Genomic DNA, 22,761 nt, shown 5'->3' with positions numbered 1-22,761 from the left:
CTTCCCCACTCCGACTCCTACCCATCCTTAAAAGCTCTGGAGCAGATGCCCCCTCCCTCCTGAAGCTGTCATTCTGCCCTGCAGTGATATGCTTTCTTGGGCTTCTGGAGCTTTCTATTTCACCTCCTGTCCTGCACTCACCACTTTCTACCTCGGACTATAGTTCCTTACGTTGCCAATTTACTAGACTAAAGCTTTTTGTGGGCAATGTTCAAGTCCGAGGCTGGCCCAGTCATGAGGCTCAATCTAGTCCTTGAGTTCATGCACCAGTGAATGGACTGTAGCTTTTCTTTGTTTCTCTGAATCAGCTGGTCAGTAGCTGTCACCCTCCACGGGGCTGCTCACTTCGCTGTGGTCACCCCAAGTGCTAACCAGTGATTTCCAGTCCTTCGTCCCCTGGGCGCTTGAACCCCTGTGTTCTGGGAGGCCACATGAGTAGTGGTGGGCAATGAACTGGGAAGGAAAGGGACATGTGTCTCCCCTGGACCACAGTGTTGAGGCCAATAGGAGAGGCTTCAGAGCGCTTGTTTCCCTCGGGCGTGGCAACGAGCCATGTTTGGGATGTTGCCTGTTCTTGTCATCCTGAGTCCCACCCCCCCCCCCCCCCCCCCCCCCCCACTAAATCTGATGAGCAGAGTTCCCCCTTGCTGACCTGTGACGGGCACGAGCACGAATGAGAAGGAAGCCTTTGTTGTTCTCAGCCACTGAAGTCCGAAGGTTGTTAGGCTGCCTAACCCAGCCCGCCAGCCAGACACATTTACCCTGTCACTTGATCCGCTCTAGATACCAGCCGCATCACCGGGCCCCGCCTGCTGATGCGTGACCCGATGGCAGGCAGAAGCCAGGGGAGGCTGTGTGTTTGGGAAGCAGAGTGCTTCCCTCAGCAGTTCAGCTCCCTCGGTGGCATCTCACTGTGGAGTGCCAGTAATTTAGATGCAGATGCGCAAGAGCGGACGGTACCTTCCACTCTCCTCTCTATGGGCTGCTTCCTAAATTAAAAGCTGGGGGTGAGCACAGAGGATATTCTATTAAGTCAGATGTTCTTTTTAAATGTTCGAGTCTGCGGTAGGATTTTCTCCTCACTCGGCCAAGTGGTGTTTTATGAGAGTTAGCAGGATTCCTCCCCTGGTGGGCGAAAGTGTTGCACTTTCCAGCTATGAGTGTGCAACCCGCTTCCCTAGAGAAGCCTGGGCATCTGGAGGGGCCGCTCGTTGCGCTGAGCAGCTGAGGAAACAGCACAGCCCCACGCACCAAATGCTCTGTGAGCCATAAGCCTGACAAAACGCAGGTGGATTTCAGCTTTATGGGGTATGCAGGTATTCCTTGGGCAGAACTAAAAACAAACAAGCCCTTCCGCTGTACCTTCGATGGAAGGGAAGTGGCTATCTATGTGAAACAAAGCTTAAAGATGAAAGGTGTGTGGTGTCCTGTGTGTATGCGGACGGCTAAACCTTGGGAACATACGATGACGAGAGAAATGGGCAAGAGACAGAGATTTAATTGAATAAAAACTCCAGGCTGTGACAGGGGTGGGAGACATGAAGCGGTAATTAACAACAATTTTTTAAATGATGTTGCAATTAATTAATATCCTGAGTATGCGAAGGAAGGGGGCGGCCTTTTTCAGCCAGAAAAACTGCTAAATAAAGAACGGAACTTTGCATTTTTTAAAAAACATCAATATGCAAAAGGCCCAGGTTATCATGACTTCAGCAAAGCTCAAAACACCAACCCAAGAAAGGTTTCTCATGGCAGAGAAGCTAACAAATGAATCGACTTTGTATTTCATTTTATTCTGAAATTTGTAATTCATTTTATTCTCATCTTCGAGGAAGAGGTATTGGGCTAGATAATGAAGTTGGCAGACATTCAGGTTCATTCATGCTTTGGGTTGAGGACTAGTCCCCCCAGAAGACACTGGGGGTGGGGTTCCTGGAGCCGAGAGCCTCCCTGGGGTAGGCTTCCCAGCCTGTAGAAATTTACCAAGACTGCTGTAATGGGAGCGGTGGCAGTTGGGTAGGTGGTGTGGGGCTGACCATAATCTGCTCAGGAAATGATTTCCCAAAACCACTGGGAGGTTCACTCTGTGTGTTAGCTGCTTGGACATAAAAGGAATGTCTGAGAGCAGTAACTATTCCATGATTCACACCGATCATACTCCCTCCTCCAAAAGAGTCGAGTGGTCATCCTCATGTGTCTAGGGGTATGAAGATGGCAGCTGGATATGCGTTTTGAGATCCCTTCTGGAAATGCCCTCTCACACTCATTTCTGGGCTGCTCATGACCCAGAAAACTCAACTGTCCCCGTCCTAGTTGCAGGACCCACAACATCTGCTCAGTGATCGAGTTGGCTGTGTTGTTGATGGGGTCAGTCTAGAGACAAGAGACAGAATGAAGTTGATGGCCTGCTCTGAGTCTTGCCATGACTTTGGGTTTTTTCCCTCACTCTCAAAAGAATATCCAGCTGCAGTACTGCCCGACTAGGATGGCCTATCAATCGTAAGACATTTGGAGAGAACTCTTATCTTTATACCAATGACACATTAGCTCCTAGCCTAAGGCTCAGTACCGAGTGGAGTTTGGTTTATCTGCCCTTACTTTTCTAAGCTGAAAACACCTCTGGCCACAATATCCTGGTCATCCTCATGCCCATCTGAACTTTGGGTAGAAGACACTGCCTAAAGTTATATCAGCAGAGAAACCTGATAACTTGGCTTAAGGTGAGGGTTACTTTATTGAGTTTCTGCTCCTGAAGCATGTGACATATATAAAGAGTAAGACACAAGGTGTGTGAATAGCTTTTCCCTTCTTGACCTTCCATTGGTGGAAGAAGGTGTTCTTCAGCAGACTTGCCTCTTGCAAGTCACACACACAACTCTGGAAGTTGGCACTGTGTAGTCACAGATAAAGTAGAAACTCACCTCCACGAATTTACCAGGGGGATACAGACTGAGATTGAGCAAATCAACTGAGTTATAGGTGGTTGGTGGGAAGACCAATATGAACTCAACAGAAACATACTATTACAATACAGAAGAGTTGAAACATGTTTTTTTTCCTAAACTGAATTTGGCCTAAGGTAGAGATCTAAAGGGAAAAAAACCCAAAAAACCTTCACTACCACTGAAACAAACACTGAAGTACTTAGTAATCTATAGAACTAAAGTTTAAGATGAATATTGTCCCAGAGTCAGGGGGGCTGAAATAGGCTTAAGCCGACTTTGCTTCAATCAAGAAGATTCTCGTCACAGAAAGATGGATTCCAGCTATGACTTGGATTAAAACTCCCCATTCCCCAAAGACCATTTTATCTAGGTGTTTCTTTGACCTATTTAGGCATTTTCAACAGTTGCTTGATACTTCATGGAATTAATAAAGCTACGCATAACACCAAAGTCATTCTGGAACACGTGTGCCTTCTCTTCTTTACAACGAAGGTTATTTTTGAGAACAAAGATCCCGTATTCAAACAAATGTGGTCATTAACTGTGGTGTGCCAGAAAACATACAGCATGTTTAGTTTCAGCAGAATCATTCCTAAAGAAAGGGACTAAGTTCCCACGAGGAATCAAGACATTTTCAGATGATGAGGAAAGTCAACAAGGAAAGGGGGGCGGGGAGGAGCCCTGCACGACCTGCGGAAGGTGCGAGGATACCTCGGAGCACTCGTGATTTCACCGTAGGACCAGGAGCCTACACTTCGGTCTGTGTCACAGCGGCGAAGAGCTTCCGAGGGTCACAGCGAGCCTTGTAAAGGCTCTTGGCCCGATTTGCATCTTTCTGCAGGCCACTGCAGACGCAGCCGTGGCTCCATCCCATGTCCTTCTTCTACAGGCTTGTGGAGCTTGGTGGAGACACAACACTGCAGGAACTCAAACCACCTCCCCCGGGAAAGACAACTATTTTACATTGTATTTTATATGAACCAGCTTCTGGGCTCTCCACTCTTCTTTCTCTCCTACTTTTCCCCCCTTCTCTTCTTGGCAGCCGATCCATAAAAAGTGAAAACCACAGAAAACATCACCTTGGGAGACAAGAAAGACTAAGACAGGTCTGGCCACACGACAAGGGTCTTGGCCTTGACCTACACAGGAGCGGTTAAGACTCGTGCTACGGCCGCCGCTGCCCCTGCGCAACACTGTTTGGACGGTGGGACGAGTGCAAAAAGAACGTCGCTGAGTCCCGTTGATGTCGCCCGGCCGCGCGGCTCATGGTGTGGGAGGTGGTTTCGGAGACGGGCACGAGCTCTCGCTGTCAAAGCTGGCAGCCCGGCCCTGCCACTGCGGAGAGGGGAGAAGGGGGGTTATCAATGGCCAAGGGGACTTGCATTTCAACTTTCAGAACTTCTCCGGCCCATGCACTGAATTCACCTTTCCCGGCTTTTCATAAGCTCACTTGAATTTTGCTGTCAGCCATGCAAAAACAGAAGGAAAAGAGCTGTAGAGCTTCTAGTTTGGAACACCTGATTTAAAAAAAAAAAAAAAAAAAAAGACCTACTGCAGAGATAATGAAAGCTTTCTCCACTATGTGCGGCGTGTGTGTGTGTCTGTGTGTGTGTGTTAATGAGGTGCTATGACTGGACCATTTCTGAGTGCTTCAAGCCATTTTTCACACTGAAAATCGGCTTATGTTAGCAGGGAAAGAGGCAGTCTACAGAATGTGCCCTTATTGCCAAGAACCCACGATCATGAATTATTAGCAATTGTCTGGGAGCTGTTAGTACAGCTAACAAACCTGATACTGCTTTAGCATCCGGCTCTCTTTCTCAGGCTTAATGCTTCGTGGGGGCATTCATGCCCACCTTGTGAGGAGGTGGGGGTGTGAGGCAGGCAGCCCCTTCCCCTTTCCGGAGCATCCCCTGCCTTCTCCCACCTCACAGGTCCTCCCGTCAGCCCCACCCTGACCCTTCTGTCGAGGTGGGTGTTGCAATGAGGCATAATGGAGCAAAGGAGAGGGCTGAGGATGGATGGGCACCCACACCTGAGCCATTCGCCCCTTCCTTAGATTGAAAAGCCAGTCATGCTGGAGCACTGTGTTCTGGACAAAGATCTGACCCCGGGAATATTCTTGACCCGTCTTGGAGCCGTGTAACTTCAAAGTGAGACATTGTCCACTGCTCACTCCATCCTTCTTGGGAGCTGAGGAGACCCAAACCTCTCCCAGGTATCCGTGGGCCAGGGCTCTGGAGGGAGTCAGGGAGGTGGTCAAGGTGGCCTTTCTGAACCAAAGTACAGCCTCCTCTGCGCCCCCTGAGCTCCGGGGGTCTCCATTATGGAATGATGGGCCGAGTAGAAGCTGCCCTATGCATTTGTGCACGAATGGGGGCGGGAGGGGGAAGGATGCCATGCTCCCCACAACACAGCCATTTCTAGACAGAGCTGAACCACCTAAGGAGTAGACCATTCGTCAGCCAGCGTTTCCTCCTGGAAACCCACAGTGCTGAGGAGAGACCCAGACCTGTGGAACATTTCCACACTCCCGCTTCTACAGAAAGCCCCTGTCAACTTCCCCGGGCTCAGTCCCTTAGTGTCCCTGTGCAGGCCCACCGGCAGATCTTTACAACGAACCCAACGCTGGACCACCAGGTATGGATGACCACCAGTATGTGCCCTGGGCCCGAGCAATCTCAGCATGCTGGACCTGGGGGCAGGCCCAGGGCATCGTCCAGTCAACTCTCTAGTTCTTGCCCATAACAAAACCAAGACACAGAGAAGTCAAGACACAGCTGGTTAGGGGCAGAGCCAGGATGTGAAACCAGGTCTCCTAACTCCCAACTCACTGCTCCTTCTGCTCCATCCTGCTGCCACCTTAGCATCCGGCCACGGCAAGGGGAGAAGGAGACACACAGTGTAAGAGGAAGCCTAACCTCTTCGGGTCCACACCGGGTACTTACTCCTAACTCCAGGTGGCAGTCTCTCTGCGTGCAGCGTCCACGTGAATGAAATCACAACCGAGGGTTTCCCTGGTGAAATATTTTAAATAAATAAGTGCCTGGTTGTTGAGCCCACTGTGACTTCTGACTCAAGTGCTTCTTAACCGGAAGGTGACACAAGATGATCACCAATGTTCTCATTCAACACACCTTTGTTTTAGGGATTCCACTTTTTCTGCGCCAGCCTGTAGTGTTGGTGAAAGGTACATGTAATTACTGGCTTCTCCCCTGGGTAAGCATGCCACTTAAACAATCTGACTGATAGGCCAGTGCGGAGGAGAAAAAGTGAGATGGCCACACAGAGTACCTTTCTCTTCTTTATATAATAGCCCAAGTCACGTGGAGCGTAATTGCTAATCCAGGACACATGAGGAAGGCACACTGGCTTCCCTGGCAGCCCCTGATTGTTTCTGTGAAGATAAACAGAGGAGGGAAAGGGGTTTCGTGGACAATGGGATGGTGACTGATTCCAGCAGGCTTATCATGGTGGCTCTGAAATCCCAAAGACTGGCCCTCCCCGGCACCCGGGAAGGTGATTGTTCCAGGATGTCTGTGTTCCAGTAAGACCTTCTGTTTTTCTGCGATGGGTCACGCTCAAACAGAGATCTGAAATCTCTGGAAGCTGATCTCCACTTGGCCCTTCCTGATAGAACGCCTTTGGAGAAGGCTGCTGGTCGGCCTCGGCTCTGGGTGGGTGACAGCAATGACAGGCGGCCCCGGGCAGGGGTGCTCAGAGGGAAGGGGACCACTGCCGCTGCTGCCGGGAAGGATGCTCGCTGGGGCTTGATCAGTTTCTACTCGCGAAAACATCCCAGCAGGGAAAAATACCTTTTCAGTTCATTTGTTCCCCTCAACCTTATTTTAAAACCCCAAACAAGCGAGCAAGTAGGGTGCCCTCTGTTCTCATTAATAAAAAAGAAATGATCACAGCACTCGAAACTCCTCGAAGAAAGGTACAACTTACATAGAGAGTGCTTTATAGATGCGATGCCGTTTATCTTCCCGGGAGCGGGAGAGTGAGATTTCTTTATGTAGGATACAAATGGGGGAAATAAGTTCTAGGAGCAAGGTTCTTGCTCGATGTCCAGAACAAAAGCGAGGAGGCAAGATGGGAGCTCTAAGGGTGATTGAGGTGATAGATGTTCGAGTGCAATCCATCACTTGAGCCCACAGAGGGTTTACTTTGTATCTGCCTGGTAGGTTTTTAGATGCAGTTTTATGAAGATACTTAAACTGTGGGTGCTAAAAGTGTAGGTGAAATCCTAGGTTGCCAAGATGAATGTCATTTTCAGCTTCTTCATACAGAAAAATGGTCAGCTGGGCAGAAAATGGTAGCATAATGAGAGGGGGAGGGGCAGGCTCGGGAGCTTGGTGTGCGAGGTCAAGAAAAAAGTAAACCCAAAGGACATGAATCAATTTATTCTCTTTTCGTTTTCCATATACTGTTACTTTCCCTTTACTGTCTCATCAAATATTCATTTTCAAGGGCTTGATTCTACTTTATCTTTCTTTCTTTTGTAGTCTGGACCAGTGAGTCAGAGTTTTCAAAGGAATAGGACTCGAAATCAATTATTTAGCTTAATTAGGTTGTATTCATCACGGAGTGATTCTGGAACCGAGTGCTGGCACCTCTGTGCTCCCCGCACCCACCCCCAACTCCAGCCGCCCCTGGCCGGTGGCTTCAGTTTGTGTGGACAGAGTGGCCCACTTACATGGGGAGGGTTATCTCCCTGAGCTGGTAACACATGAGGGCTCACTGGCTCCACCCGTCATCATTTAGGGTCAGAGTTTCCTAGAAAAGCAGAGATGACGGAGCCGACCCCCTCATTTGCCAACCAGGAAACGAGACCAGAGGGGGCAGTGAGTTGCCTGAAGCCTTGTAGCCCATCGGGGCCACTTATCTTACATGTCCCTGCCCCTAAACCATCCTGAACATTTTAGTATGCTTGCTTATTCTACTCTTAAATATCTCCGAGGGATTTAAGAGGGGGGAGGGGGTGTGGCACCCTCCCTTGGTTGAATCAAGCCTGCATTCAGTGAGGTACCAGGTGTGGTCCCCAGGTCATCCTCAGGATGCGTCCAGGAGCTGCCTCCTGTGGAGGCAGAGGCTGGTTGTGGGTACCTCACCCACACCCTGCAGAGAGAGCTTTCTGCATAAGAGGGGGCAGAGGCTCCCCTGGGGGAAGGGAGCCAGAGAGCTGAGGGACCGTCATTCAAGCTTCACAGCTGTGGTAAAATCAAGGCAACCACAAGATAGAAACAGGAGGCTTCCGATGAACAGGAACTTTATGTCTATGCCTTACTTCTCATGCTTGGCCTCGAAGGCATGCCCACCTCAGTAGGTAAATCAATTAGCCTGGCTCCCGGAACCCTCTCTCCCCCACAGCCCTCAGTCTCTCCTAAGACACCTCACAGTGCTGGAAGCGGGGAGAAACAGGCCTGGCCACACCAAGAAGAGAAGGGAGAGCTGACAGGTCCTCTGGCATTGTTGCCCACATCTTTCCTGTGTCCCAGAGCCCGAAGAAGGGATTACAGTTGACCCTTGAACAACATTGGGATTAGGGGCACAAAGATCCGATATGACTTTGACTCTCCCAAAACTTAACTACTAATCACCTACTGTTGACCGGAAGCCTTACCGATAACATAAACAGTCAATGAACACATATTTTGTATGTTATAGGAATTCTATACTGCATTCTTACAATAAAGCGAGAGAAAAGAAAATGTTATAAGGAAGTCATAAGGGAGAGAAAATACATTTACAGTGCTGTGCTGTATTTATTTAAAAACAAAAATCCACACACAAGCGGACCCACACAATTTGGACTGTGTTGTTCAAAGGTCAACGGTACTCTGTTTTTAAGGTGACTGCTTTTAAGCTGAGGGACCATGTGGCGTAAGGATGAAAGCTTTATTTATTTATTTTTTATTAGTAGATTTTCCAATTTTAGACTCTAGACTTCCTAGGCTTGAAGCCTAGGATGAACAAACAACCACCTGGCTTTTTAGGATCTGGATTGGGGTATGAGAGCCTCAAAATGAGGTTTCAAGCTTGCCTGGCTACCCCACATCCCAGCCCCTTGGAGAAAAAGCAGGCCTGGGAGCCACCAGGATGATAATTTGAAGGATCTCACGTTGGTGGAGTTTGGTGGAGGGGACCTGACTGTCAGTATCACTGGAAGGGACATTTTCTTTGCCGTTGAGAGAAATGACTGGCCCAAGATTATACAGCAAGTCCGAAGGGGCCCAGATTGGAGCCCAAGCCTCAGGCCTCCTCGGCAGTGCTCCATGTGTTATGTCTCTGTTGGGATCCTGTCAGAGAGCGTGATACCTCGAAGCCATTCTCTCTCCAGCAATGGGAGAAGCAGCATTCATGGCTGCAGCGTCTTGTGTCTGGCCACCTGCATGGAGCCCGTGAAGACTGCCTTGGGACTGCCTGGCTAGAGCCTCAGGGAACATAGTGATGCGACAGGGGTAGAATTTCTTGCCAAGTTCTGATCTCACCCTCTTGGGGCTTTCTCCCCGAGGACCAACTTGGCCCGGGGGTGGGGGGAGCTCTCTGAAAGCATTCCGGGCCTGGCACCATGGAGACGCTGGGCAGGCTTCCTCCGAGTTTTAATTTTCCATTTAGAACTCAGTGTCGCTTTCAATATGCTCGACATCCGAGGCTTTCTGTCAGGCAGCTTCCCCCTGTCCTCCTCCATCTCCCTCCTGCTGCTTACACACTGGGCGAGAAGCATGGAGCCCCCACGCACCCCGGAAAGGACCCACGCAGGTGAGGTCACACAGCTGCCGACTGCCATTCTCCAGCCCGAGCGGCCATGCAGCAAACATGCCAAGGGCCGAGCACGACCTCACCCACCTCTTTGAAGGATTTCTTTACCTCCACCAAGGAGTGCCAGTGTGCGATGGGCTTCCGTGGGTACGCCAGCATCTCGTTCCAGTGGTCCCGGCCCAGGCCTTCAGCGTTGATCCCCACGCGGCAGACTCCTATGATCTCATTGTGGCCCACTCTGGGGGAGAAACGAAGGGCCCAGAGCTGCTACTGACCAGACATGCTGTCAGAAGGGGAAGGGTCCTGGAGTCTGGGATTCTGCCCGGCAGGTCTAACTCAGAATGCTGAGCTCTGAAAAGAGATGCTTGGCAGGGCCTCAGAGTGCCAGTGACAGTGAAACTTTGCCCAGCCTCCTTGGGTGGACATGGACTCAGACAGATGAGAAAAAGATTATAAACCACTTTGGAATCTCAGGAAATGGTGGGCAGATGGCCTGACTTTGGGCAAAGGGAGAGTTTCAGTCTTTACCCTTCTTTGACTCAGCTAGCACATCACACCCTCGCTCGAGACATCAGCATTTGGAAATAAATCACCCTGCTCTAAGCACCATTTCTCCACACTCCCAACAGCTAGAATGTGATTTATTCACTCAGCAAGAACATCAGTCATCACCCAAATATGTTCAGTGAGCACCTACTATGCCCGAGAACTTGTGCTAAAAATCCTGGATAGGGGCTTTACTGCATGTTTGTTTGTTTCTCCTTCAGCTGGAGTGACAACTGGATAGAAGGAGTCATGGTGGCTGGGGGTGGGGGGGGGGGGCATTGGAAAACGTTTTTGAGCCAGCCTTGATGGAAGAGAGGATTTGGGTAAGTGGAAGAGAAGAAATCCATGCAAGGAAGGGGAAATTAAGTTGGATGATTATGCAGGGTCCAGATTCTGGAAGGCCTTGAGAAACCAGGGGAAGGGCCTGGATTAACAGGAACCACTGATGGTTCTTGGGAGAGGACAGGTCCCAGAAGAAAGTGGTCTTTTAGGAAGGCGTGCCTCTCGTGCGTTGGCTGGCTTGGGTCAGCTGGGAGGCTGCACAGCCATCCCTCAGTGGGAATGGTAGCAGCATCAGAAATGGAGAGGCCAGGTGATCGGACTTGGTGCCAGATGGAGGAACAGGAACCAGCAGGGGTGAATTCAGAGAAACTGATGGGTGGATGAGGCCCTGACAGAAATGGGCCCGCTGGGAAGCAAAGCTTGAGCTTCTGCTCAAGGGTATCCATGCTCTTCCTCAAACTTCTGCACCCTTCTTGGGTAGAGCCACATTTGAGGCCAATGGGCTCCTGAGCCCCAAACCACAAGGCCCAAGGCCAGGAAACCCTGTACTGCATTGGCATGGGGGTGAGAGGCAGGGAACCGTGGCCCTCTGGGACCCGCACCTACCGATCATAATCCATAACCGAGATGAGCAGGCTGACTTGATCCATGTTCTCTGGGGGAATATCAAAGATGATGGCTTCATTGTAGACAGGATTAAGAGTGTTCTTCTTTATGGTTGTCTTCTTCTTCTTCAGTCTCCGTCCGTCACAAATCAGGGACACTTTGACATATGGATCTGCGCCAGTGGGGGTGACGGGAAGGGAAGGGAGCGTGTTAACCAGATGTCCTGGAACATCATTTGCAGCAGAGGGACGGAAGCCACAGACCTACTGTTGCTCATCAGATGGTATCAGTGGGTTGTTAAGATAATTAAACCACCTTGTATTTATGTAGCACACCTGTCTCTGAGGACACTTCGTGCTTAATAAAACACAGAGTCTATAGCGACCTCAGGATTATTAGGAGAGTGCCTAATGGACTTTCACTAATGGGGAAGCTGGCCTCAAATCAGACAGGACACCTGCCCGCGGGTATGCGGTTCACGGCTCTATATCCCCACTCGGCAATGGCCGGCTGGCTCCAGAGAGTGGTGAGGCTGAACAAGTCACCCTTCCTTTCACCTGCTTGGAGTCCTTTCCTCTGGGGGTTTGTCAGCATTATTAACCAAAGGATAAGGGGGGTAAAAATAGAAGTTGATGACACCCGAGGTGAAGCAGCATGTGAGTAAATGAACAGCGACAATCACAACACTGTTGGTGTCCTCCCCACCTGACAACAGGATTATGGGTCTCATTGTCCCAGCAAGCTCATTTCCAGCTGGCATCAAGAAGGGCCCTGCTCTCTGCTTCCCTGGAAGCCGTTTCCTGTCCACTTCTGGGCAGAGGAGGTGGACAGAGCTGTGCTGGGGGCCGTGAGAAGGCGGCTTCCTGAGATTCGGGACAGCCCGGTGACATTTCATTGCTCAGTGGGATCTTGGATCCTTTCCATCCCCAGAGGAGGTATCTTTTTACTGAACCTCCACGTGTCTCCCATCCCTGTCTCTTCTTTAGTTTTCTGAATAGGTATTTCGTGGTCATCCTTCTACCCTGAAATTTTCCACTCATCCGAGGGAAGTGACACCTATTGTATCTCATAGCCCAGGTGTCTTAGGCACCATTGTAATTGTTATTTACGCTGCTCAGCTCCAGAAATGGGAGGGCGCCTCAGAGGTAATAACAGCTTTTGAGACACTGATGTGCTGAGACAACTTCTTGCCCAGAAGCCAGGGTTCCCAGGAAGCCATCAGGAGGTGTGGGCCGAGCGGCCGCTGCCCAGCACCCCGAGGCCTAGGCATGCAGTTCTATGTCCTGGGCACCTGAGCACCCGCCAGGCCCTCACGCTCCCTGGGCATCGATCAGGTGGTAGCTGAGACACCCAGCTATGGGGAAGCTAGAGAGAACTACGGCATGTGATCGGAAATGCCTAGCCTCGAAGGCATTGCTGTAGACACCCAAAGGAGCTGCCGACTAACTAATGTGACAGGGCAGCTATGCTTTAACCATGGGGGCACTTGCGTTTACGAGGGAGCAGGGGAGACCATGATTAAAGAGCAGGTGCTTAATCAACCTGCTGTCTCCAACGACCCACTTGGAAGGTTCCTCTCTCGTGGGTGTTTTCAGTAAAAAGGAAGGCGGAGTCCTTCCTAGAACTCTAGTCTAGAGTTCTAGAACCTCTGTGAGACAGCTTTCGGGTGTCGGTGGGCTCCATTCTCTATGGATATACCCAGGGCAGGGTTCCGGCCCGAGCAGTCAGGTGGGGCAAGCTTGCTCCAAGACCCATCACTAACATGACAACGTCTACACTCCATAAGGAGGACACGGCCTTGGAAAGTGTCTTCAGGCTTGAGGCTGCTTGAGTGCTGCCCCAACACCTGCCATGCCCATTTCCATGTGCTCCCACAGCCCAGCAGAGTCCCATGCCACCAGGCTTGGAAAAATATGGCAGAGCCACCTGTCCCGGAGGCCACTAGGCAGATGCCTTATTACCGACTGGGAGATTCTCAGCTTCCTTCTCCAACTCTGTTCACTCCTACGAGGCATATCCATTTATAAAACTCAGTGGGTGTAGCTCCCTTGAAGAAACCATCAGTCTCGTGATTGTCCAAGAGGCTAAGCAGAGAGATGACTGTTCCTTAGGATTCTCTGGGGGCAAAAAATGTGTGGCTTCCAGTGGAATGCTGGCTCTATAAGACCTTGGAGGGTGTTTGCTCTCTCACCACCTATGATGTTCAGTGCAGCTGAGGGAGGGAGGGCAAAGCCTGGCATTTCAGCCCCACAGTCATGGGAACCATCATAGTTCAGCATTCAGTATGTGCCAAGCACTGTGCTGAGATTTATGTACCTTGTGTCTTTTAAGCTTCCCACCAATGCTATAAAATATCTATCATCGTCATCCCCTTTCTTGGATAGGGAGATGGAGGCTAGAGAGATTCAGATTTGAACCTAGGTCTGTCTGACTCCCAAGTTTACACTTTAAACCACTAGACTCAAATCAGTACAGACCAGCTGTGGAGGAGATGGGTGCTTTTACTCACCACCCTTTTGTGGTGTCCTGATCCTTATTATTATTTTGTGTTATTTTCATTGTCATCATTCCAGTAGATGGGCTTAGGGAATTGATTCATGACTAGTTAAATCGAGGAGACTAGGAAGACCCTCAGGTTTGGCGGTCAATGTCATAGAAATCAAGAACAGGCAATAAGCTCCATTCACTCCCTGCTTTAGCCCAATATCCAAGCAGTCTGGGCCGAAGGCAACATGAAACTCATCCTCAAAAACAGGAGATCTAGTTTGAGAGGCCCCTGGCATGCATGCCCACACTGTTTCACCCTCTGACAAGGCTCCTCGTGCTATCCCTCATTCATTCATTCAAAACATATTTATTCAATGCCCATTGTGTTGTATGCACTGTTCCAGACACTTGCTTACATCTGTGAACCAAACAGACAGAAATCCCTAACAAAAAGAGGACCCCTGAATTGTCAGAATCAAGCTGCAATTTAATAGCAGATTCCAAACCCAGGTAGAAAAGAGGGTCAATTGCAAGAGGGAGATTAGAATTTAGCGTGAGAAAAATCTCTCCCCCCAACCCTCTGATGTGGAACGGCCCTTATGGTTACCTCAGTGGCTTCGCCATAAGCTCTCTCTAGCACATCAATTTAATTACACCAGAGAAGATAGTGTGGGGACTTAGGCAGCAAAATCCTATTTCCCTCAGCAGCCTTGAGAGTCCTCAGTGAATTTCTCTCCTCAGCATGCACTTATTTTGATATTAAAATGGAATCTACATTGGCTGTAGTTTTGGAGGAAGCCGACTTGCTGGGGCCTGAGAGCTCTGCACATGTCGGAAGAGGCTCTTCAAGCTCTCCCACCACGCCCTCCCCGAAGGGCTTCAGTAGAAGGAGAGGCATTAGGGTGGGCGCTATCCTGGGGAGCGTTTGGCCTGGAAGACGTGAATGCTGCACAGAGACAGTGGGGGCTGGGAGCAGAGGCTCCCAGGGGGTCAAAGTGGCAACAAATACACGTTGCTTCAGCGTTTTCCAACCACCTTCCCCGAAACCTCATTTTTCAAGGTCTAATACCTCATGTCCTTCCAACCACACCAAGTTGCACCTGGGCCTGGAGGTTTGCAACTGGACCCAATCCCCTTTTATGGCAACTGTGACGATACTAAGGAGTTTTCCAGGCAAATAAATAATGAATAAAAGGAAAAATTGGCACCTCTGGAGTGGTTTTACACTGGAAATCTGATTCCTCAGAAGAGCCTCTTGGGTGATGGGTCCAGGGAAACAAGCCTTTTCCTACATTTGCAACTCTGAGTGCAGCCAGGCTGCTCTGCGCCTCTGCTCTTCGGGACACTTCACCCCATTTCTCTTCTCGGGCTAATGTGAGCCGACAGGGGGAAGGAAGCTCCTGGGACTCAAGCTAAGCCTCTGTTGTATCAAAACTCAAATACCTTCTCTGACAACGACTTGCAGAATCATGGAAAAGGATCCGTCTCAGCAGCGGCCCCCAAGCAAGCCTGGGCTCAGTTGCTAGAACAGGACTGTTTCTGTACCTAAGAGCAATCCTGGTGCTGAGGCTGGGGCCGGGAGCCCTGCAGGAAAAACTCAAAATACAAATACACTTGGTTTTGCAGCGGCTTTGCCCCTTTGACTAGGTCTGCAGGGCTGCGTGGGGCTGTGCTGACCTACAAACATTTACACACTCAAACTTGACAAAACCCTTGAAAGTCCTGGGGCCTCGTATAACTAGAAAGATTTTCCTTATTTTTTTTTTCTCCTAGGTCTTTACTTCTTATTCTCTCTCTCCTTTGAGGGAAAATGATAGGTGGAGCTAACGTCTACTGAGCGTATATTATGTGTCTGGCACAACTCTAAGCACCTACACGAATGAACTCATTTATCCCTTAAAGCAACCTGCATAAGTTATTTTTTTCAGATTCGGAAATCAAAGCATTGCACAGCGAGGAAGGGACAGAACTGGGATTGGCATCCAGAGCTGGTGCTCCTCTTCTAAGAGTACTGACAGTTCTTCCCCCTTCTCTCTAAGCATCTTTCCAGGTGCTAACGTCTGGGTGGCTGGCAGGCCACTTGGGGAGGAGAGGTACCTGAGTAGCCCGTGATGTCCATTGCCTTGAGGTTCCGACATTTGATCACTGTGAGGGTGAGCCGGCCCGCTGTGGGCAGGTAGCACAAGGAGAACATGATCTCTCCCAGATCCACGCTTTCCTGCAAAGAAGCAGACAAGAGGGCAGATGAGAGGCACACGGCTCCCAGGGCCACTGCCGCGGGCCACTCTGGGGCCCAGGAGAAGGCTCTTTGAGGCAGAGTACCACGTCTTTTGGACCCGAGGGTCTGGCCTCCATGCTGGGAGTACCTGGGAATAAAAGACAATGATAACGATATTGCCTCTTCAGTAGAATCTGCCCCGTGCATTGTTCCTTCTCAACTCTGCTCAGGTGCTGGTCCCGGTCCTTGCCATCCTGCTGTGTCCTGCCCTGCCCTCCATGTGCCCCTTGGCTGTAGACTCGAGACCAGCAGCCCCGGAGTGGCCCAGCCCCATTCCCCTCCAGCTCGCCCTTCTTGGCCACTGGTCCCCTTGACCCCACACCCCAGCCCCCTGCCTCGCTGAGGTCATGACAGCGTCCTGCACAAGACACCCTCCGGCCATCCAGCGCTCTCTCCCGGCAGGTCTTCCAGCCCCCAGCTTGTTGTTCCTCACAAGTCCCTCTGCCCAGCAGCTTCCCCACCTCTCCGGAGACCTGCCCAGCTCTCTAACTTCCAGACCTTGGCACGAAAGCACAAGGGATCGTGACCTGGCTCAGGCCATGCGGCCCACCAAGGAGATGTGCACTCCCCATCCCAGGTCTGTGCCACGTCTCCACGTCTCGGATCCACCTTGTCCTTTTTCCCTCAGATGTGATCATCCTTCAAATATGACCCGGCAGGGACTATACACTCTGCTACCTCGCCTGCCCCCGGGGGCTCCGAATCCTAGGAAGTTTCTCAGTAACGGGAAAGATGAAAACTTCAAAGAGGGTAAGCATGTCTGTCTGTCAAGTTAAATAGCACTTTGCCGGACTGCTTCCTCTCCCTGCTCCCCACTTGATGAAGGAGGATGCTGTTGCTGCCAGACCTCCCCCCAGGCTCTGAGGCTGGCCTGGTGCCCCCCACCCCCGACACTGGGTGGAGGAAGAGGGCACGGTTTGGAGTGGCTCTGATTTCAGATGGGGCCATCCACTGGCTCATTCATTCGTTCAGTCAATCAACAAATGTTCACTGAGCACCTGCTGTGCGCAGGTGTTGTTCTGGGTGCTAGAGATATGGGAAAGAACAAAATACAACACCCCCCCCGCCGCCCCGACTGCCCTTACGGAGCTTACATTTTACTTGGGCACAGGACAAGAAAAAAAGATAAAAAGACCGTTCAGAGTATCAAGGAGAAAAATGTAAGGCAGGGCAGGAGGATGTGTAATGCACATAGGGGGAGGCTTAGTTGTTTGAATTTTAGACAGGCTGGCCAGGGAAGGCCTCCCTGAGGAGGCGATGTGTGAGAAAGAGAGCAGTCAAGGGCGACACCAAGGTTTTTGTTCCCTCTCCTCACAAAGAACCCCCCTTGACCGGGGACTCCTAGAGACACCTGATACCCGGCCCCAGCTGGAGACAATCCAAGCCTCTCCCATCACCCTCCAGAGCATGTGGTCCCAGGGCTCTCCTCTGGGTGGAACTGGTACCCACCCTTGCCCTAGCTCGAGATGCAGTCTTGGTCTTTAAATCCCAGAGTAGCAGAAGGGGAACCCCCCAGCTCCCCAGGAGGGGGTCTGGCTGGGGCAGAGCTATACGCTCTGTAGAGGCGGGACCCCCTCCAGCACACGGGACCCCGTGGCGCCGCACAGCCGGGAGCTGAGACCCACACCCACGAGCTCCTATGCGCGCATCAACTCTGTGAGGCGGGGAACGTTGTCCTTATTCCCTCCACTTCACAGACTCAAGAGCTCAGTGTTCAAACTCAGGTCTCGAAGCTCTGCCCAGGCTTACACAGCTGGTGGGAGATGCAGCTGGGCTCTCGACTCAGGAGAGCGCTCCTCGAACTCTCTATCTTGGAGCACCTTCCAGCTGACCCAGGGAGCACCCCAAGGTGACCCTGGCCCCTCTAGACCTTGGCTCCGTGCTCTGTAGCGAGGACACAGTCCCTCCCTCAACACACACATGGTCTCGTGGGGTGTACCAGTTAGAAGAAGGTGCCAGGGTCCCCATCTCCCTCAGGTGTGGCTCCTGTCTCCCTGGTCCCCTAGTCCAAAGAGGGAGACACAGGAAACGGCCCTGTGGCATGGTGTTGAGGGAGTGTGACCTTCCCATCATGTAGCAGGTCCCCGGTGCACCTGGCTGAAAGTTCTATCTCTGACCAAGGCACTGAGGTACAAGGGGGCCCCTGGCTCGCTTTATTTCCCTCATAACCCTCCTAGGTTCATTCCTGCCCAAAGTTAGAGAAACCTTTCAGATTCAGTAACAGCGAGAAGAACTAACACTCTTATGTGTCTGCCATATGCCAACTCTGTTGCCAAATGATCTCAGTGAGTCTTACCACAGCCCTACAAGCTAGGTGCTCTTATTATCCCCCCTGCAAACAGGAGGAAAGGACTGTTTGGTGAAGGGAAGTAGCTGGCCCAAGTTAAGTAACTTGCGTGACTAGTGAGTGCTCTGGTGCCCATTTATATAGATGAAGCCTGCTGCTTGAACGCCCCAGTGGCTCCCCTTGTTCGGCTTCTGGAATCAAGGTCCATCTTCTTAGCTTGCATTGAGGCCCTTCAACAATGGGGTCCCGTCTTACTACCCCACCTGATTATTTTCTCTATTCCTCTATGCCAATCCTCTGCTCCACAGGGCTGATGTAGCTTTGGTCCCTTTTCCAGAATGTTCCTCCTCTTATCTTGGCATAGACAATCTTATGCATCTTGCAGGGGTCCTCACCCAGGGTCCAGGCCACAGAGAGCATCTCTCCCCCACACCCCTGCAGCACCTTCTGCCCCTGAGCCACAGGTGTTACCAAGTCCCCCCTTCTGCTGCCGCCATACCCTCCCACCAGCATCTGGTGACTGGAGGCCCCTCTGGGGCTAGGCCTTGCTTTACACCTACTCGTGCTTCGGAGGTGGCCCGAGCACGAGAGGAGCTACATGAATGCAGGTAGAAACACATGGTCATATCTTAGCCAGGAGAGCCCTGGAAGGAATGGTTCTCCACGTCAATGTTGCCATCAGGGTCGGGCCTGGAAGGAATCCTGTGGCCCCTCTGAAGGGACTGGTTTCCCTACCACTGTCATCCTGTGATGCAGAGTGGCCCTTTTAAGGGCTGTCTTATTTGGGGGAGTCTGAGTTGATTTGTTTATGGACTCAGGAGACTGGCTCGGGGTGTGGGAGATCTCTCGGGGTAAATGGAATCAAGTGCAGCTCTCTGCACCGCTCTCAAGGATGGCTCCCTCCAGGGGAGCACCGACCCAGCAGGGCCCCCTTCTTTTCTGCAGGGGTGCCCTTTCTTGGACAGGACTGTGGCAGTTGGACAGCACGCGGGTGTTGAGTCTACAGCGTGGGGTGGGGCTCTCTACCCCCACCCTGGTCCCTGCTCCCGACCGTGAACTCCTTTCTCCATCCATAGGAAAGGGAACGAGACAAGATCCCCCCATGACTTGCAGGCGGAGAGAAAACAGGAGTCACGGGGCCTGCAGCTGGGCCCAGGACCTTCTGCCGTGGGTGACTGGGCCTCACGGGGCCTGACCACAAGTTGGTTGCCCTTGGCTCAATGGATCAAGGGGGGTGTTGTTCCCCTGTACATGCAGGCAGCAGAGGCCTGGCCTGTTTGATAAAGGAAAATAAACAGGTTACTTTTGAGTAAATAGAGGGATGGGGGGCTAAGCAAACAGAGAGTCAGCTTTTCCTGGCAGCCACCTCCCTCTCTGGAAAGCTGGGCCCCAGCTCAGCCCCCTTGAGTGGTCTTGCCAGATCCTTGCTCTGCCCCACCCCCTTTCTTAGGAGGTTTCAGCCCCAGATCCTATATTCCTTGCCAGCCTTTTATCCTCATTAGTGATGCCTGAGACTTTGGCTTTAATAAAACCAGGGTGACCAGGGGCTGCAGAACAGCCCGCACATTATTGCTTTCATCTTCACTGGCTGTCAGGGGAGGCCGCCTTAGGGCCCGTGATTGGTAATGAGCTCCCCAGTGATGGAGAGGTCACTGCTGTCCAGAAATGGGCAGAAACGAACTTGGCCCTCTCGACTGCTAACCTGCAGGCTGAGGGGGCAGATGGGGGCCCAGGAGCAGTTGGCTTTCAGTCCTGGCTAGAGTTTGGAGGGGGCAGACCTGCTGCCAGGGGAGGGACAGCCAGGGTGTTGGCTCCTGGAAAAGTCTGCCTTTAGGTGCAACCCGTCCACCTGATACCAGCCCTCTCCCCTGGCTGCAGTGCCCAGGCGTCTGGGCAGTAAGATTCTGAAAGTCCCGTCCACGGCATGCCATTGCTCTTGCTGGTTCCCCAGTAGGCTGTCTGCAACAGCATTTCCTTCTCTTCGATGCACGCACAGAGCCCTAAGCGTAGAAGAGAATTCCTATCTGTGGGCTGCCCAGGAAAAAGCAGTGAACCACAAGTCAGGAGACTTGGGCTTCAGTCCCTCAGCCTCCAACCAGCCACGAGAACTTGGGCACTTCATTTCTCATCTCTGTAAAATGAGATGATCGTCCTAAACGTTCTAGCCCCCAGGTCCCTCCCTGCCAGCCATACAAACCGAGGATTCACGCTGGAAAACCTACCATCAACATCACCAGTTGAGATGGCCCAAGGATGCCTGACTGTTGTCTATCGCCCGCCTCAAGGAATCTAGCAACTTCGCCTTGAAATCCAAATGCTCTCATTCCTTCGGTCCCCGCTGCCCCCAAGTGTTTGATTCTTCTCCAGGGCTAGCCGCCTTCTCTTCCTCCCAAGTAGGCAATCAGTGGCGTCCATGCTCCGTGTCTGTCTTGGGAATCCAGACTGAGCGAAGCAAGAATCATGCTTCCCCATCTCTTAGAGAACACTTCTTGTCTCTTAATCATTAAGTGGCTTGTCTGAATCTCTCATCATCAGCAGAGAAGCATCCACTATACTTTTAGGAAGGCCACAGGAGACCTAAAAGGATCTCTGAAGCACGGGGCAGGAAGTGCTGTTAAGCTACCCCAGGGCAGGGGGGCCTGGAAGAGAGACACTTGGTTCCAGTGGGTAGAAAAACATCCAGTGAGCAATCCCTCTGTGAAGGCCTGAGGCTTGGAATCAGGGGCAGAGCTGAGTCAGAGATGGAGTCCGGCACTTGGGGCTGGGCCATTTCCTCTGCACTCTGCCCCCAAAGTACCACAGACCTCCTGTTCCGTAGCCCAGGCCACCACCATAACTTTCCTGGTGCTCATGGGGATTATGTGACAAATGCTGTGTTCTCCTTAGATCATGGGCTCTTTGAGGGCAGAGATGGGGTCTGGGTTCACTCGTCATCATACCTGTCGTGTCTTGCCCAGGGCCTGATCCACAGTCAATGCTCAGTAAATACTGGGGGGGGCAGGTTAGACAGAGTGGTCGGGAAGGCGGTCAGACCTGAACAAGGGAGGGGGCAGCTAGCCACCAGGAAGAAGAGGTGAGCAGTGCCTCTGGAAACATGCTGGTTTGGGGCAGCGGGGACCAGGATGGGGCAGGGGAAGGGGGGTGGGGAGCCAAGGGAGGCAGAGCCAGATCTCAGAGGCCTTGAAAGAGGTTTGCATTTTATTCCCTGTGAAAAGCAGAGACGTCAGCAGGCTTGTGGAGAGAGAATGGCAGGGGAAGAGGGGAAGCCAGAGTAGCCCAGCTTCGGCGCCCCCTCACAGACACCACACCTAGCCCTCCGTGCTGTTCTGCCTTCCGAGTGTCCCCCCGACCCTGGGGCCTCTCCCCACCTCCCTTCTGCACAACCTCAGCTCTGACCCGCACCACGCTTGCCCGGACCTCTGAGCTTTCTGACCTCCCTTCCCTGCCTATCCCCTCTGACCTATCCTCCTGGCTGTAAACAGGGGGCTGTTCTCCTGCTCCAAATCCTTCAATGGCTCCCCATTTTAGAGCCGTTTTGTAGATGGAAAACCTCTTCTTCATCCAGAAGTGCAAATATGTACAACAGATAAAAAGTGGCTCAGAGACGGGACACGCAGGGCTCCTACCTTCAACCCCTCAGCCCACCTCCTTGAGCTTCCAGGAGTCAGCCTGAGCATCACACAGAATCACGTAGCACTGGGGCGCCCAGGTGGCTCAGTCATGAAGCGTCTGCCTTTGGCTCAGGTCATGATCCCAGGGTCCTGGGAACGAGCCCCACATCGGACTCCCTGCTCCGCGGGAAGCCTGCTTCTCCCTCTCCCGCTCCCCCTACTTGTGTTCCCTCTCTTGCTGGGTCTCTCTCTATCAAATGAATAAATAAAATCTTAAAAAAAAAAAAAAAGAATCAAGTAACATTCAAGTGTCTTCATGATTTGGCTTTGCCAGTCATTCTGCTTCAAGTGCCCTAGCACAGACCATCCTGTCCTAAGTGCCTAAGCTCCATATAATCTTCACGGAAGTCTACAAGAGGGGCACTCTTACTGTCCCCATTCCCCACATGGGGACACTGAAGTACAGAGAGGCTGCGACTGGCCCAAAGACACACAGCTAAGAAATGGCAGAGCTGAGGTATGAACCCAGGCAACTAGGCTCTAGAGCCCACAGTATTAGCTACCACACCATCCTGCCTCCCTATGGCTCCCTACTTCCCCAAACGTTCCTCCACGCCTCCGCCCTACTCTTGCCACTGCCTGAAATCATCTGTCCCTACCACTGATGGCTCTGGATGACACTCATCTTTCCAGGCCAGCTGCCTGTTCCCTCCTCCTGGGTTGCCTACTCTCACTCCCCTGGTCTGACTGGGGGTCCCCATTGCCCCTGGGTTGAAAGATCAAGTGTTACAAATGCTTTGAAGCAAAGGCGGGGCGTTTCTGAGGCTCAATCAGCAGGTTCTAGTGACCTGCTGGATGATGGGGCTGCAGGGAAGGAGAGCAGAGACTGACACCCTGCCCGCCCAGCGCCCCCAGGGCTGGCTCCACTCTCTGCTGGGAGTGCATCCAAGGGGT

The 22,761-nt window shown here is 51.8% G+C and overlaps 1 protein-coding gene across 9 annotated transcripts in view; it reads right to left on the bottom strand.

Moving 5' to 3' along the window:
- Window positions 1-1,459: 1,459 nt before the first annotated feature.
- SYT6 (synaptotagmin 6) overlaps window positions 1,460-22,761 on the bottom strand; it is a 58,238-nt gene continuing 36,936 nt past the window's right edge. For 6 of the 9 annotated variants that reach the window (XM_032421028.1, XM_032421049.1, XM_032421073.1 and 3 more), the window contains exons 4-7: window positions 15,729-15,849; window positions 11,145-11,316; window positions 9,798-9,948; window positions 1,460-4,280 (exon numbers count right to left, since the gene is read on the bottom strand). In XM_032421028.1, the coding sequence (XP_032276919.1) occupies window positions 4,209-4,280; window positions 9,798-9,948; window positions 11,145-11,316; window positions 15,729-15,849 (516 nt within the window). In that variant the 3' untranslated portion in view covers window positions 1,460-4,208. Of the gene's footprint in view, window positions 4,281-5,893; window positions 5,963-9,797; window positions 9,949-11,144; window positions 11,317-15,728; window positions 15,850-22,761 lie in introns of all 9 variants that reach the window. The other 3 variants (XR_004301352.1, XR_004301354.1, XM_032421035.1) reach the window with 3 other exon arrangements.

This window comes from Phoca vitulina, unplaced genomic scaffold (genome assembly GCF_004348235.1).
Source record: "Phoca vitulina isolate PV1807 unplaced genomic scaffold, GSC_HSeal_1.0 scaffold2, whole genome shotgun sequence".
Lineage (NCBI taxonomy): Eukaryota > Metazoa > Chordata > Mammalia > Carnivora > Phocidae > Phoca > Phoca vitulina.
This window is presented reverse-complemented; position numbering and strand designations above follow the sequence as displayed.